This window comes from Orbicella faveolata, unplaced genomic scaffold (assembly GCF_042242905.1).
Source record: "Orbicella faveolata isolate gen_17 unplaced genomic scaffold, um_ofav_v1 contig_26, whole genome shotgun sequence".
Classification (NCBI taxonomy): Eukaryota; Metazoa; Cnidaria; class Anthozoa; order Scleractinia; family Merulinidae; genus Orbicella; species Orbicella faveolata.
Window position 1 is genome coordinate 502342 of NW_028301554.1, and position 15159 is coordinate 517500.

Here is a 15159-nt window from a genome sequence, read left to right on the forward strand (position 1 = left end):
ACTATCACTCCGATGTTTTTGGGAACGATGGAAAACAAACATGTTTTTCTTTTTTCTAGTTGCTTAGTATGCAGGCTGATTCACAAGTTGAGCTACATCACTCTGTTCTTACAATGGCGCTTACATTCGATGTGTCGCTTAATTCGATCTTCGAAATTTTCCCCAGGTATGTCTGCCAAGAGGCCGTGAGTTTTCTGGTTTCGCGTTTTTCTTAATATTGGTCATGATAAAGAGAGCTAATTATACTGGTCGGGACAAATACGGGTCTGAGTTTACGAAGTTTTACCATTACACTCAGCGTTTCATCTCTTTGCGCTCACTTTTTTCCCGAAGGAAAGCAAGCAGAGCTGAGGAAACATTTAGTTCTATCTGCCTTCCTCTTCAGTCATACACTGAAGAAGAAACGAAAGATTTGGATATTTGCACAAACCTTTACTAAAACATATTGATCTTAGTCAAAAGCATCTCATCACATGGTTTATAACTTCGAGGAACGGCTGTAGTCTGGGATCGACTGTTTGAACCTATTTTTCGTCTTCTTTGCAAGTAGATATAATAAATAAACGTCTTCCTTCTTCATGTTTAGGCCAAAAAAGTTGATGTTATAGTCGTAAAGCAGATATAGATGTTCTGTTACGTTGTACCAAACGGTCCTTAATTTCCCTTGACTGCCGGATTCTGCGACCTAGACGGAGAGTATTGACTGCGGAGCACGATTACTGGAACGTGCTTGTTTTCGGGACTAAATTGCACCGTTTATTCAGTTTGTATTCCTAGTAACATACGACGACGCCACTTTCTCCAAACGGTAAATAATGGCTTCTGTGTTCTTGCAATTCCCTTGAAAGAGGTTGTTGTTGTTTTTTTTATTTTTGATTTGTGTGATCCCAGCAAAAGTTTAGCGCACAGTTTGAATTTGTTTTGCTAATTTCTTGTGTATTTTTTCATACTGCGTGTGAAAACACCTTTGTTTGACAAACTTCAGTGTTTGTAAATTGTCCCTGTGTTTCGAATATAATTTGTCCTTATATCCTTTCCGTCGTCACTGATTGTCCACAAACGTTCCGCAAATTTGAAGTTCTAATTCACAGACGTGCGCTGATTTAGAGACGAGCGTATTTCCGTAGAATAAGCCGCTCAAGATAATCAGTGATTGGAAATGCTGCCAATATCGAACTGCTTTGCAAAGCAAGAAAGGACTTCTAATTGAGTTATTCACACTATTTACTGTTCTATTTACCTCCGACAAAGGCAATTAACACTTGGCTTCAAGACAGGTGATGGAAGTGAGAAAACCTCCATTGACACTTCCGAAGTCTGAGTCAAGGACATTGTTTACATTGTTTACGGTAAATTTGTTGTTGAAAAGAACAATAAGGAAGTCATCGGATTAGCCCCCTGCTAGTAATAAAAAACTTTTGAATTTTTAGTTTGTATTAGTTCATTGCTGTTTAAAGACCCTTTCTAGACTGCTAAACTAAATTTATAGAAAAGCTGGTATACTTTATTTTCGGTTTGTTTCTCGGACCTATTGATGTCTTTGTGTAATCGAGAATCGTCAACAGTCACCTTAATTATAGGAAAAACACAATTACGTTAATTGGCATCAAATAATTATTGTGGTGAAACAAAACAGAACGCAAACGAAAAGACAAGCTACAAACAGAACGCCACCCAAATTTTGACATTTCTTGCTGATTAAGGCTGCCTCTTTGGGAAACCTATCTTAGCTAATCCCCGTATGTCTTTCTCTGTAGCTGATACGATTTCATTTTAAACATTTATAGGAGTAGGTGGTGTTCCGTAGTTTAATAAGCTCACACTGTGTTTTTTACCCCACTGCCGTTTTCAGTTGAATCTGTGTAATCGGTTATTAATCGACTATACATTAGCGCACGATATTAATTAGTATTGCATTAATTACATACCTCTAAATATTAGTATTCATAGTTTTTTGTACACTTTATAAACATATATTTTATTTGCACTATTTTGTAACTTACGATGAATATTTTACAACCGAAACATATTTTGCAAATTTAAATGCCTAATAGGCGTTTTAAAAAATCTTTACCTCCTTCGAAATTATAAGTTTAGTCCAAAGAGAAAAGAAAGATAAAAAAAGCACAAACTATTGACTATTGATTGGGGAAATGTTTTCAATCTATGCCCCTCGATGGAAAGACATGATATACTGGTTACGGCTCAAGTTATGGGTAGTTTCTGTTTGCCATACATTTGTTTTCTTCCATCAAAGATCTAATCCCTGATTAGTGTGTGTCTATCGAGAAGTATGATGCCGGCGGGAGTTTCGAGAGCAAAAGAAAAGCGTCAGAGCTCTCGTTGCTAGCAATTCTTTCTTGCAAACGGTGTCCTGTAGTGTTATAATTTGCTAGCCCTGTAATCTATGCTTGATCACTCCAACCGTTCTTGGACTGAGCCGTCTGGGTTCGAGACCTGTCCGGGTTCATTGCGTGTTGTTATTAGGCTAGACGCTTTACTCTCGCAGTGTGTGTAAAGGGTACCCATTCAGTTCTAGGGAGTGACCCTGAAGTGGGTGTAGGGGAGAGTAGAAATACTTAGTGAATACCTGCGACACACAATGGGGTGCGCTCTGGTGATATGGAACAGTTACATATATACATTACATTGCAGTTACATACAACAGTTGGCTCGGAGCAGACTGATGTAACTGGCCTCAACTCCTTTTTATACCCCAGAGAATAGAAATTGGAGCGTCCTTCCCCCTTTGCCCAAGGGTACGAGTGTTCTGAACAAGAGCGAAATACCCCAGATAAACATAAATATTTATTTCGCTTTCGTCTTTCGAAATGTCTCGCTAAGAGCAAAACGTCTTCTGTAATCTTCAAAATAACAAAGCTTTCTTTTTTTTATCATTCTCTTTAATGCTGATTTCTCGTACGTGTTTTAATTAATCTCGTGAATTTTCTGTAGAAGCAACAAAAATAGGTATAAAAATACTCTCAACCTCAAACCTGCCTATAATCTATGTACTTTGCTCTGTCACCAAATGCAGTGAGATAATTGTGATCGAACGATCGATATGTACGAAGTACTTGGCTAAGAGTGTGTTTAATAGAGTGTGTTTACAGGACAGGTCAGACTTAGGGAAAATTACAAAAATGTGTGCTCCACATATCCCGAATCCAGATATGCATCCAGTCGTGAAAACTTAGTAATGCCATGATTAGAGGTAGAATTTAAAATACTACAGGATTTGTTTTCAAAGGCAGGTACGAAATATATCCGCACATTCACTTCTTTAAAGCCGAACCTGGTTCTACGGAGAGAAACGTGATTTCAAGGACCACGTGAACTGTTCGTGTTAACCATGGGTCTGCATCAAGAAGTTTCCAAGATGGCTTCTACTGTACTTAGGGGTGGAATTTTCAGGCTCTATTTATGCTAGCCTCCTATGCAGACGCTCTCTTGCTTCGTTACGAAATGGAGGGAGATTGCGTGACGAGCCCAAAGAGCGTCTGCGCAGGAGACTCTATTTGTACAAACAAAGTCAAAACATAGTTGAATTTTGCAAAATAATCAAATCAAATGGTAGAAAAATGTGTTACGTCAGTTTAGTTACAAGATTATAACTAGGTAAAAATAAAGCTATAAAATTTCAAAGGCTATGTTCTTATAACTGTTTCTGTTAGGGTGGATTTCTTAATCGCACCAGTCCATCTACTCATAGTGTTCATGATATGGACGTGGTTGAAATGGTTTAGCGGGTTTCTTAGCATTCAAATCCATTTTTTTAGAAGCCGCATCACCTGGGTCCCCTGTGATGTATTCGCAACCATCGGAGTCTGGCTTGATGACACAATCAGCAAACTTGTTTAGATGACTTTCCATGTAACTCAATGGCGAAGACCCCTGGGACAGGACTTGGTAGTGAAAATCTTTTTCGCTGAATTTCTTTTTATTTTCTTCAATCTTCGCCTTGGTTTCGTTGCGCACGTGCCAAATCCTCAACTGACCAATCATGTACGCGGTGGCCTGACCGGGATCGCTCTGGTAACGAGTGACATCTTTCACGGCCTTGTCGGTTTTGTCCCAGGCCTTTTCGGCGAAGAGCTTCAAGGCTTCCCATCGCTTCATTCCTGGAAAGAGAGATCAAAAGTAAATTTTTGAGAGGTACTGTGGCACTATAATAGTAGACTTGTCTGCAGCCTAAGTTCTGGCGACCAATTAAATCGCTATCAAGCGGATAGCGTTGCTGTTGTTGTCAGCAGTGATCCTCTGGGTCGTGACCTATTCTGTTGAAAGCGTCATCCACTCTTTAAACAACCAAGACCTGATATTGCTGTTAGAACTCGGAAACATTGCAGCAAACCTTTGTAATGAAGTCCAGTATCCATCATTAAACGCAATGCCCGCCATATTTGCCATTTCAGCATTCCATAAAGCTGCAGTGGGTCGTTGTCATAAGCGTCTGTCTCTTCAGCGATCAGCGGATTCTCTGCATATAGTGCCCAGCCTTCTGTGAACGCGGTGTAGTACGAAGCACCGTTCAACCAACCCATAACACCTCCACAGGTGTCACCAAACAACTCTTTAAATCCCTGCGCCTATTAAGAAGAGAAGACGAAAAGCAAGCATAACAGACTAGGAAACGATCTGTACAGACATTGGCGAATATTTCTGTTAACTGCGGGTGTGGAGAAATGGTTATAAGTAATTGTTGCGCAATGAATGATATCTGTTGGAAGATATCTCTTGGAAGCTTGGCATTCCATTAAAGACCGCAACCCCGTTAACGAACATAAATAAGTATTGCCCGCAAGTTTATTTACCTCTGGCAGTATCCTAGGGGACCAGGGGTAAATAAGAACTGAACATGCATGTAGTGACACTGTTTCAAGACGAAGGCAACAGAAAGTGTGCCGAAAATGCTTTTATTTTAGATCAGTGTCAAAAGTAGTTTTTAAGTTAGTGAATAATATTATTGTCTAATCTTATTGTCTCTTTATTGTCTCCAAGTATTCAGGGCGTCAGACTCGAAATACAAACATTACTCCTAAAAATTTCTGCAGTTAAAACACGGCAAGAGCGAGTTACGTTCGTAGTTGAATCATTTCTGATTGCATCAAACGAAGAATTGGAACCTTACGAGTGACATCCATGTTTACCTAGCTACTGTTATTTCGAGTACCCTGTGAGCAATACAGCCTATTAACTTTAAAATGTGAATATGTAGTAAACAACAACAACAGCAACTAAATTGTCCTAGATGACGTACCTGTGTGTGATGCCCAGGCCTTGCTTCGTGTGCACCCACCGAGATGGCATTGTATCTTGGTCCCATATCTTTCAAATAGAACGGTAACCTGTACTTCGCAGGTTTGGTGCAATCTTTATCACTGGTTCGGAAACTCTGGGAACCAGTCCCCGGGTTGAAATTGGCGACCAGCTGGACTGGACAATTAGGAGTGCTCTGGTGCTTACCAGTGAAATGAAACATGTGATTGGTCTTCGGAGCAAGATCACTCAAGACAGCTATTTCAAAAAAGAAACGGCAAAAGGTCATGTGACATAATTATCAGTTACCTCGCTTGACTGTCACACAAATGTGCATATGCAGTCTTATCCCTGGTCTTTCACGGATTCAGATCCAAGATGGGGTATTTATCATCTTGGATTTGAACAAAAGAAGGGCTGGGGGTAAGTTCGGCACAGCTTTGACTGTGAAGGTATCAGCAATGTGGTCTTTGACATTCCAGAAAAACGTCTATAAAATAACTTGAGCTTGTTTTTAATACTGAACTCTAAGGTAATCAAATTATCACTTTGAATTAAATCTTAACATGCCATGCTTTTTATAGGTAATTATTAGTAATTTTAACTTTCGTTGAGTTTATTTTTCGCATTCCGTTGCGGTGACATTTGCTCAGATTCCACATTGCACGGCAAAGCGTACTCTCGAATTGCGATTTAAACTTGCCTTGCCTTTCAATCTTACAGGCATTTCCTGACGTTCTCCACCCCTCCAGCCAATTCACTGAGGACCTCTTCTAGACTTGGAATCTGTGACTGACAATTGCGGGTGCTATGCATAGCTGCTCCAGGTACAAAACTTTTCTTAGGTTTTAAACAGGTTTCAAATGACTCGTTTCCACTCAATGGAAAGATTTACCCCCCAAAACACAACAACTACCAGTAATTCAGTTTTAGCAATTCAAAACGAGAATTAACACCACGTACAATAATAGTTTAATGCTGTTTAATTTTAAAGTATACTTACTATTGACATATTCAAACCACGTCAACATCGCTTTGTACCGCTTAGGACAGTAAATCTTCGCCTGCTCCATACTGGTACACTTCGCGAATGCATCTTTGTTGCTCTCGTTTTCTGGGATCTTCTCGTCGTTAAAAAACATACTCTGATCTTCTAAACGCTTCTTGAACTCATCGACTGCCTGGGCTTCATCCTGCTTGCCTGTGATTTTCTTGGCGATTTCAACAGCTCTCGGATAAAGCTTATTCAACATTTCATGTCCCAGGGAAAAGACCTGATCTGGTGTCATCTGATTGGTTGTGAAGTAGGGCAGGATCATTTCATAGGCTTTCTTTCCACTTAAAGGCTCGCCGTTCGGAAGTTTTCCAGTCGTTTTAACTCCTGTATTCTTGCCGTTTTTATAAATATACTCCAGAGGTAGAGTTGCCAAGCCACTGGAGATGTTACTGGGCACGCAGTACTGGGAATGATTGAACTCCAGGTAGTTCAGCAAACTGTCCAGCGGTTTACCCACGTACTCAACTAGGGCTTCGTTTATGGATGTTCGCACGGTTTCCTTATGGTCTCTCTCCCACGCCTCGGCAGCATCTTTCTGGAGGTTAGCCAGCCATTTTGGATCCAGCATTTCTTGCGTGTATGATTCGTTTAAAACTCCTGCGAAAACACGAAAACGTTGTCCATGTTTTAAAATCGGGTTAACTTCAATCTTCAATTGTCAATTTTCTGTTGGGTTACTTTTCTGTAATAAGGTATGGTGCATATCGTCCACTAATAGAATATCTTTAACATTCGTCTCTCATGCCATTTTCTTATTTTCTGCGCTCTTTAACGCGAGTTTAGCCTGTTTTGTTTTCGATAAATAGCTCTGCCTAGCAATAATTGACTGAAATCTCTCCAAGAGAAATTATGAGCAAAATAATTATATCTTTTAGTACAAGTCTGCATGATTCAAGCTCCTGCATCTGTAATAGATTACCCACCCTCCCCATGTATTTTCTTTCGCAAGTAACACCCCCCGACACCACAGATACGTAATCCGGTGTGCGAGAATTTTGACAATTGGATGGAAAATCAAAATCTACATATTGATTTAAAAAGTGATCGAACCTTCAAAGTAGAATCATACTGGGAGTCTTCCAACTGATAAGCCTAGCATTCATCCATCTCAAGCATCATTTGACTGCTTAATCTCTCGTGTCAGATTCTCATTGTCTGCTACCCGTTTATTTATCTTTTTTTTATTTCTTTTTTTAACATAAACGCTAGTAAATCAGGTTTTAGCGCCATCTTGTCGCCATTTTCGAATGCAGATTCAGTTATCAAGTCATACTGGTTTACTTCTGTTATGATTACTTGAAATTGATTAACGGATCTCCGTGTCCGTGTCTGTGTAGTATAAATCCACCAGCTTATTCAGTAGTCAGTGTGTTTTACAGCCCCCTTCTCCATTCCTCTGTTCCACATTTATCGATAATTAAGCCGCGCCCCCTCCCCCCTCCCGATACATTCACGCAATCCAAAGAAGACTTATAAAACTTATAAAACAAGATTTCCAGCGATTAAGCGCAACTGACGGGCTTCAAATTTCACGAGCAAAATAATTCGCCAGAGAACTTGAGCCTGCAAGTTATCTCAGCGAATAAACTATTTCACCCGTGGAAGCTCGCCGTCGTATAATAAGAGCTTATAAGAAATATTGAACATGCAGACGTCCCTTGTTGACCCCATTTCCTTGCTACGTCGGGAAATAAGGCAAATTTCGATATAGGTTACGCTTGAATGTAGGCAAACACCTTATCTTTCAGGCCTTGTTAACACTACGCCGGATAAATTTGAAAACGGAGCTTTCTACGGTCAGGCCTAACGTCCACACTAATCCGTCACGAAAACGAGTTTTCATCAAACACAAATCCAAAATCACCGGTGATTGTGATTGAGCAGGGAAAACGAGCACAATTTGTAAGGGTCAATTATATACACATACCCAGAGGTCCCTGCTGTGAAACGTTGAAATACGTGCGTTGAATGGAATACAATCCATCTTGGCAATCTTCCTCTGGACGAACAAACCCCGCTTTAACGCCATACTTGACATTTTCAATGTATTGCATCAAAGAATCATTTAAACGTTTCAGGTGATCTATAACAAAGTTAACGTCGTCCACTGTCTTGGGTTGGATTCCCCAACTTTTGTATGTAAAATGAGATTTGATATCGTTCCCAACTGCGCATATCGGCTGCCAGCAGAACTTATTTGGCCCCAGCATCCAGTCACCGGCGTAGTAATTCTCATCATATGGCGCGCCAAAGTTGCTTTGTAGAAAATGCTTGACTTGGGCTATTGCTTTGACTTCGCGCGGTTTCATTTTCGTGCTGTCCGCCTTCTGATCAAGATCTTTAGCCTCGCGGTAGAGCGCCCGAGCAGCCTCTGTCCTGTTACGAATGGCGTCTGGATGCGCGTTGTACGGACTGAAATTCTGGCGAATGATGGTGGGCGTCGAATCAGGATCGTGAACCACGTTATTAGGATTCATTTTGTAATACGTTGTTTTCACTTTTACAAGAAACATGTCCAATTCCACGCGCTGAGCTTCATCGGAATAGTCGCAAGGTGCCGATTTCTCGAGTGGAGCTGTCGACCCGACGGTGCAATCCCTGGCTTTGGAGAGCAACGCGCCTCCAGTTATGACAAGAATAAGTCCTAGGAGGCACAACACTGCAGCAACTGCTATAGCAATGTAGTTAGGCTTGTTAGAAGGCGGTTCCACCTCTTTCAGAATGTAGTAGTGCTTGGGAGTCTCCATGTTTGCTCGTCCACACACGCTGCTACATGTAAACAATACTTGTCGCATCGCTAATTAATACCATGCGTGACAAAGTAACCAAGATGGGCCTTTCCACAAATATCCGGATTTTTTTTAGGATATTTAGAAGTTTCCGAGATGTTTAGAAAATTTAGCTATTTCTCGTAATTCACAGTTCTATGCCAGAAACAATCCAGTTCACCGTTTTCTTTCGAAAAATGTACTTTATACCACTATAAGTTAAAGTGGCAATTTTTCAAAATGGCGGATGCTGGTAACATTGAAAAGCCTGAATATTCTTCCTCAATTCCTGCTCGGCTACTGCAAGAAAATTTTTGAGAATTTTAGCCTCAGTGATTCAGAATTGGTGTGCTTTTTAAGACACAAATAAGAGATATTTAGGGGGCTTTTCAAAATATTTAGAAAATTTTATGTGATATTTAGCGGATTTTTGAGAATTTCCGGAGAGATATTTAGGCGATTTTACATGATATTTGTGCAAAGGCCTGATTTAAAATGTAAGTCTAATACTGCGCAAATCAACATCAAACCCAGCCCCCCATCAAACTAGCATATCCAACGCTGAACCGGAAACTAACTGTAAATTATCTTTTCCAGTTCTTCTAGTTGCTTTGCTGATTTTGGAAAAACAAGTCATTATTTAATGGGCTGTTCCCTCGAGTTCCCGGTCCTTTGGCCACCAAAACTATTGTGCATCTAGATTCAGTTCGGTGGAACCAACACGCTTTTATTTTGTTGTTGTTTGTTGTGAAATGTTGTAGCTGCGGAAAGTTAAATACTGTGGGAAGCATGAACTAAAAGATAAAATTGTTGAACCAATACCTTTGCCCAGAAGCAGTCCAAACCCTGGGGAAAGCTGGGACTTCTATGTGAAAGGAACGAGGATTTATTTTTAAGGGTGGGAATTGGGAATTTGTTCTCAAATTTTTTTTTTTTTTTTTTTTTCAGGGCAGATCGTTTTTACCCATCAAAGTATCTTTTGTATCTTTTAGCGAGTGCCCATCAGGCTTGAACCCCTCAAAGAGGTATAATAATAATAATAATAGTAATAATAATAATAATAATAATAATAATAATAATAGTAATAATAATAATAATGAGGAGTGTTTATTGTGACAAAAACTAGAGCTAAGCTTTACAAAATGCTATAATATTTACATAATTTGATGTAATAATAATAATAATAATAATAACAACAATAACAATACTGAATAATAATAATAATAATGATAATAATAAAAATATCTTTATACTTCATGTTGTGATGATGCAGACACATGGTTATGGTGTAGACCGATCTGTCATGAAATCTTGAAACTTCTTTTTCTAAATAAAGTTTGCGTCATGGGAAGGTTTGCTCTATTCCGGTCTAATATACGTTAGTACAGTCCCGTCCAGTCCAGAACTCTGTTTTCAGTTTTAATTCAGAACAATTGCACTGTCTGTGCCCGCAGATTATGAATGGGGCATTGATTCTTTTTTTTTGCTTTAGAATTTACATTTTATAATTATCGTATCCGACGTACCGTGAAGTCATGAAAGAGTGACCATAAGTGAACCACTCAAAATGTAGTTTCAAGTGATCCCGATTTGGACGATTACCTTCTTTCGTCTACAAAAGTCACGCTATATATGAAGCCCGGCATAATAACCATTTCCTTCGATTCACTATACTGCGGCACAAGTAAGCTTTGGAGCAGCAGAGGTATGTAGCATATTTAGAGTTAAAACTAGAACCTAACCAATAAGACACCATCCATCAGATCAACAGACGGACGAATATATTACAAAGTATTTCCGGGCGTAATTTTATCTGTCACATGCAGCTTGTGTGTTGGCCGAGAAAATGTCGCTGGAGAGAAAGCGTAATCTGCTTACGCTCGTTGTCGGAATAATCACCCTAGTTGGGTTGATTCTTCTTATTGTTGGTATCGTCCTCTTAGCAAAAGCCAAACGTGAAGGATGTGATGCAGCCGTCGCCGGTCAAAGCGGTGGTGCGAAAAGCGATCGCTGCAGTTATTCAGAGGAAGCGGAGCGAGCGGGTGTCGACACATTTCTGCAGAAAGTTCAAGATACCTACTTTGATCTTCATCCACAAGACTTGGTTTACAAACCTGGTGGCGTGGAACCGTCGGTGCTGAGGGCAAAATTCAAACCTTACAACCCGGATCCCAAGAATTTGAAGCGAATCACAGACTCCGCGCGAAATCTACTTGACGAGCTGGATGGTTTGGGTGTCAAAACACGGCGCCTCAAACCGCGCGAGAGAAAAGCCATTGCTCAACTGAAGCATTTCCTTCAAAACAATTTCGGGTTGCCTTACGATGCCGATTATTATGTCGGCGATTTTCTCATGGGACCAAATCTGTTTTGCTGGCAGCAGATTTGTTACGTTGGGTCTTCCGATGTCGAGCAAGGTTTGGGTAATTTCTTCCCTAAGAACCTAGACGATGTGCGTTTGTTTCTAAACAAAATGAAGTTGGTTGCCAAGACCTTTTCGACTTATATCAATAACCTGCGACTTGGTGTTAAAGCTGGAATGGTTCGTTCAACTGAAGAATGCTTGGCTGGAATCAATTCATTCAAACGTAGTTATTTACAGATTTCACTTCAAGGAGAACAAGGTATGTGAAAATGATATTTGCTCTCCGGCTCCAGATAGGTCTGTTATTCGAGACGTCACACAACACGCAGTTTCACCAATGGAGAAGTGTTGCGCGACGCCTCGAATTGTGGCTGTAAAATTCTGATAATTCTAGACTATCGGTATTCTTTTATGGACGGCGCGAATAATAACTTGAAACTGAAGTTGGAGCACCCACCCAAAACTAATTCCAGTTTCCTTTCACTTGGCTGAAATGAAAATGGTACAAAAGATTTCATCAGAAAATGGGCTACAGTAATTTTAACGGCATTATTCATTCGTTATTTTCAGGAATCTATGACGAGAAATACATGAAACCAATCTTCTCTGGCAAGTTTTTAGCGGGTTTAAAGTCAAACGACCTGAAAAAATGGAAAGACGAGAACAGGAAGACTGTGAACGAATCCATCCGGGAATACGCGGTAAAATACATTGGTAAACCTATCCACGATGTGATCAGGTAGGTTACACACTTTTGTTCCACATTCAACTCTCCACTTTACGTCCTTTTATCTAGTGCTATCACGTGGTACATGACCAAATATGGTAAGACACTGAAGAAGGAATTCGGAAGGAGATACGTGCCTCTTTATTCGGGGGAATGAGTACTAATTAGATTCGGAACCGAATTGAACCCGCAGTTTTGTAAGTTGCGGCTACAAAAAATCTTGCTTGACTCTAACTGGTGGTAGCGTTTGCACCAGCAGCTTAAACAGCGACAATTTGGTTCCTTACATAACATCGCGTTTGGACTATTGTAACGCCCTACTGTACGGTCTCCTAAAGTATCTGATTAATAGACTTCAGCTCGTACAGAACTCAGCAGCTCGCCTTGTTACCTTGACTAGAAGGCAGGAACACATCACACCAATACGAAGGAGCTTACATTGGTTGCCAGTTCATTTTAGGATTATTTTCAAAATATTGTTGTAAACGGCACCAAGGCTCTGGAATAAATTACCCCTCCAGATCAGACTTTCATCATCAGAGGCAGTTTTTAAGGCTAATCTTAAGACTTATCTTTTTAAGCGTGCATTTGATTTGTAGTTTTTACTTTTTATTTGTAGCCTAATTGTATTATATAGCGTATTTAATTCTTAGGATTTTAACTTTTAGAATTTAGGATTTTAGGTTTTTAAAGAATTAGGATTTTAATTTTAGGATTTTAAACTTAGGATTTTAATTTTAAAGTATTGTAAAGCGCCATGGACAATTAGTGGAAAATGGCGCTATATAAATGTATATTTATTTATTTATTTATTTATTATTTATTTATTTTGTGTTATGAGAAGAACTGAGGAGAAGAAAAGACTACTCGCAAAATGCAGTACACAACAAAAGACAGATAAGGAATCGTGAAAATGCATCTACTATATAAGAGGAATCACATTTTCATTTTCATTTTGAGTAGATTGAATGGAAAGTTCATATCAGGCTCAAGTTCCTATTTAATATTGAAAAATTATACTTACTTCGATTGCATAAAAAATCGTTTTCGGTTAACAGAAATACAAAAAAGGAAATAAACAAATAAGAAATAAAATTAAGAATGAAACTTTAGAATGAAACTTTTGTTTTTAATTTAACTCTAGATACCTGCAAACAGAGAACCTTGAGCATTGTGTTCCGAGCTCAGTCTCCAGTGGCCTGGCAAAGCTTCCACTTTCTCACGTGTTTGTGAATGGAAAGAAAACAGCAGAGACCACAAGCAAACAGCTGCCAGATGGTGAACCACTGAACGGAAAGAAGGCATACGAATCGATCATGCCATATTTTACGACAATAAGCATAAAGCCCGACCAAGTGCACCAGCTCGGCAAGGAGATGTTGAAAAAACTCTACCCTGAGGTAAACCTCATTCATTTTGATAAAAAGTCCCCGGGGGTGGGGGGATTCCCATATAAAAATGACGGGGCCGCTTGATGGAAATTTTTAAAAGACCCCCAAAGAGGTACCAAGACCTTTTGACGCTGAACACCCTAAGATGTACCAAAACCGCGTTGGTAACCCCTAAAACGTACGACGAGCACCCCTGTTCTTTTTAAACTGGAGCCCCCCCCCCCCCCCGCCCCCGGGAAAATGTCTCTTTCGCCCCTAAAATGAAAAGAAATGCAAATGATTATAGCCATTTTGGAGTTAATTCCATCACTCAATTATTTTACTAACCCCTCCCCTCCCCCCCCCCCCTTCCCCCTATTGTGGAGAGATTTCTAATGACAAAATAGCTCTACATAGATGATTGTGGTATAGTGTTTGGAAAATAGTTTCCCAGATGGGTTTTTCGTGCGTAGGTATCGCCAATCTAAGGCATGACACGAATCTCTGCAGAGGTAAATTTTTGGGATGCAATCTCGGCAGAAGTAAATATATTTTCAATGCATTCAAAACTTTCAAAACTTTTATTCCTTTCTTTATTGAGCAGTACGCTGCGAGCAATTCCTCTTTCCTTCTCAAGGATTCTCAATCAAGTTGGAAACATCAGTAGTCGAAAATAGAGTGGATTCATATTTATTTTTCGCTCTCGTTCAATTTCGCGTTGATAAGTACCCATGGTTGCTTACCAACAGTTGTCGCAGATGAAACCTTACAGTTTTCACCAAAGTGTCATTAAAATGGTAGCCGTATGCATGTAGTTTATCAGTGATTTTCATATGATGATTTGCATACCTTTATTTTTCCATGCTGACTGACTCACTTGCTGACATTGTGCAATACGTTTCTCAGGTCCTTGAAATAGCGCGCAGTGTAACGAATCAAACAAGCAATGACACCGCCAAGGAACTTTTCATCAAGCGACTGAATGAATCAGATATGTACTTTGCGGACAAGCCAATTCCTGCGAATGAGTCCAACGAAAACGCGTCTGTCCTTTGTAGCTCGGTGGAGGGAGCGAAGAAATATTGTCCAAATCGTTGGAGGGCCATGCAGAACTGGTTTGCAGAGGCTAGAAAGGTATACAACGAAATAGTCAAATATATGTTACAATTCCAGTCCTTCTTCGCCCGTTTTATCTTCCTTGCCTCCACGTCTTCTATTCTCTATCGTTTTTCTGCACCTTCTTATCTTTCCCCCCGGGTGTGTGGGGAGGGGGGGGGGGGGGGGAAGAGACTCCCATATAAAAAGAACGGAGGTGCTCGTCGGAAATTTTGAAAGGAACCCCTAAAAATTTTTTTTTTTTTTTTTTGCCTCAATACAAGGAAAGGAAAAGCTCCCACTGTAGACCTTTTGAGAGGTACCAAAACCGCTTTTTTAACCCCTGAAAGGAGTCACTTTTCTCAGTTTGCGCTCTTTTCTATCTAGATTGCCTAGATTATGTTTGTGATCTCTGTTTAATATCACTGTCTTCCTAGATTGCAAGAGAGACGTTTTATTTATGCTCACTCAGTTTTTACTCAGGGACAAGATTTATCAGTTGAAATGTATAAAAATCT

The 15159-nt window shown here is 39.9% G+C and overlaps 2 protein-coding genes across 2 annotated transcripts in view; one reads left to right on the plus strand and one right to left on the minus strand.

The window, feature by feature from the left end:
- Positions 1 to 2790: 2790 nt before the first annotated feature.
- On the minus strand, positions 2791 to 9291 carry LOC110068868 (uncharacterized). The gene is made up of 5 exons (XM_020776281.2): positions 8244 to 9291; positions 6263 to 6913; positions 5261 to 5517; positions 4355 to 4589; positions 2791 to 4121 (listed from the first exon to the last, which is right to left on the minus strand). Exons 1-5 carry the CDS (start codon positions 9109 to 9111, stop codon positions 3703 to 3705), a joined length of 2430 nt encoding a protein of 809 aa, XP_020631940.1. The 5' UTR covers positions 9112 to 9291; the 3' UTR covers positions 2791 to 3702.
- Positions 9292 to 10570: 1279 nt separating this feature from the next.
- Positions 10571 to 15159, plus strand: part of LOC110068847 (uncharacterized) — a 9574-nt gene continuing 4985 nt past the window's right edge. The window contains exons 1-4 of the mRNA XM_089295375.1: positions 10571 to 11708; positions 12020 to 12188; positions 13321 to 13576; positions 14453 to 14680. Of these exons, the coding sequence (XP_089151501.1) occupies positions 10931 to 11708; positions 12020 to 12188; positions 13321 to 13576; positions 14453 to 14680 (1431 nt within the window). The 5' untranslated portion in view covers positions 10571 to 10930. The remainder of the gene's footprint in view (positions 11709 to 12019; positions 12189 to 13320; positions 13577 to 14452; positions 14681 to 15159) is intronic.

Excerpts from the sequence above, each read along its gene's own strand:
- LOC110068868 (XM_020776281.2), bottom strand. The coding sequence starts at position 9,111 with ATGCGACAAGTATTGTTTACATGTAGCAGCGTGTGTGGACGAGCAAAC. Across the intron at positions 5,518-6,262 it reads GTGGTTTGAATATGTCAATA|CTGTCTTGAGTGATCTTGCT; the intron begins GTAAGTATACTT and ends TTTTTGAAATAG. Across the intron at positions 4,122-4,354 it reads TACTGGACTTCATTACAAAG|GAATGAAGCGATGGGAAGCC; the intron begins GTTTGCTGCAAT and ends CTCTCTTTCCAG.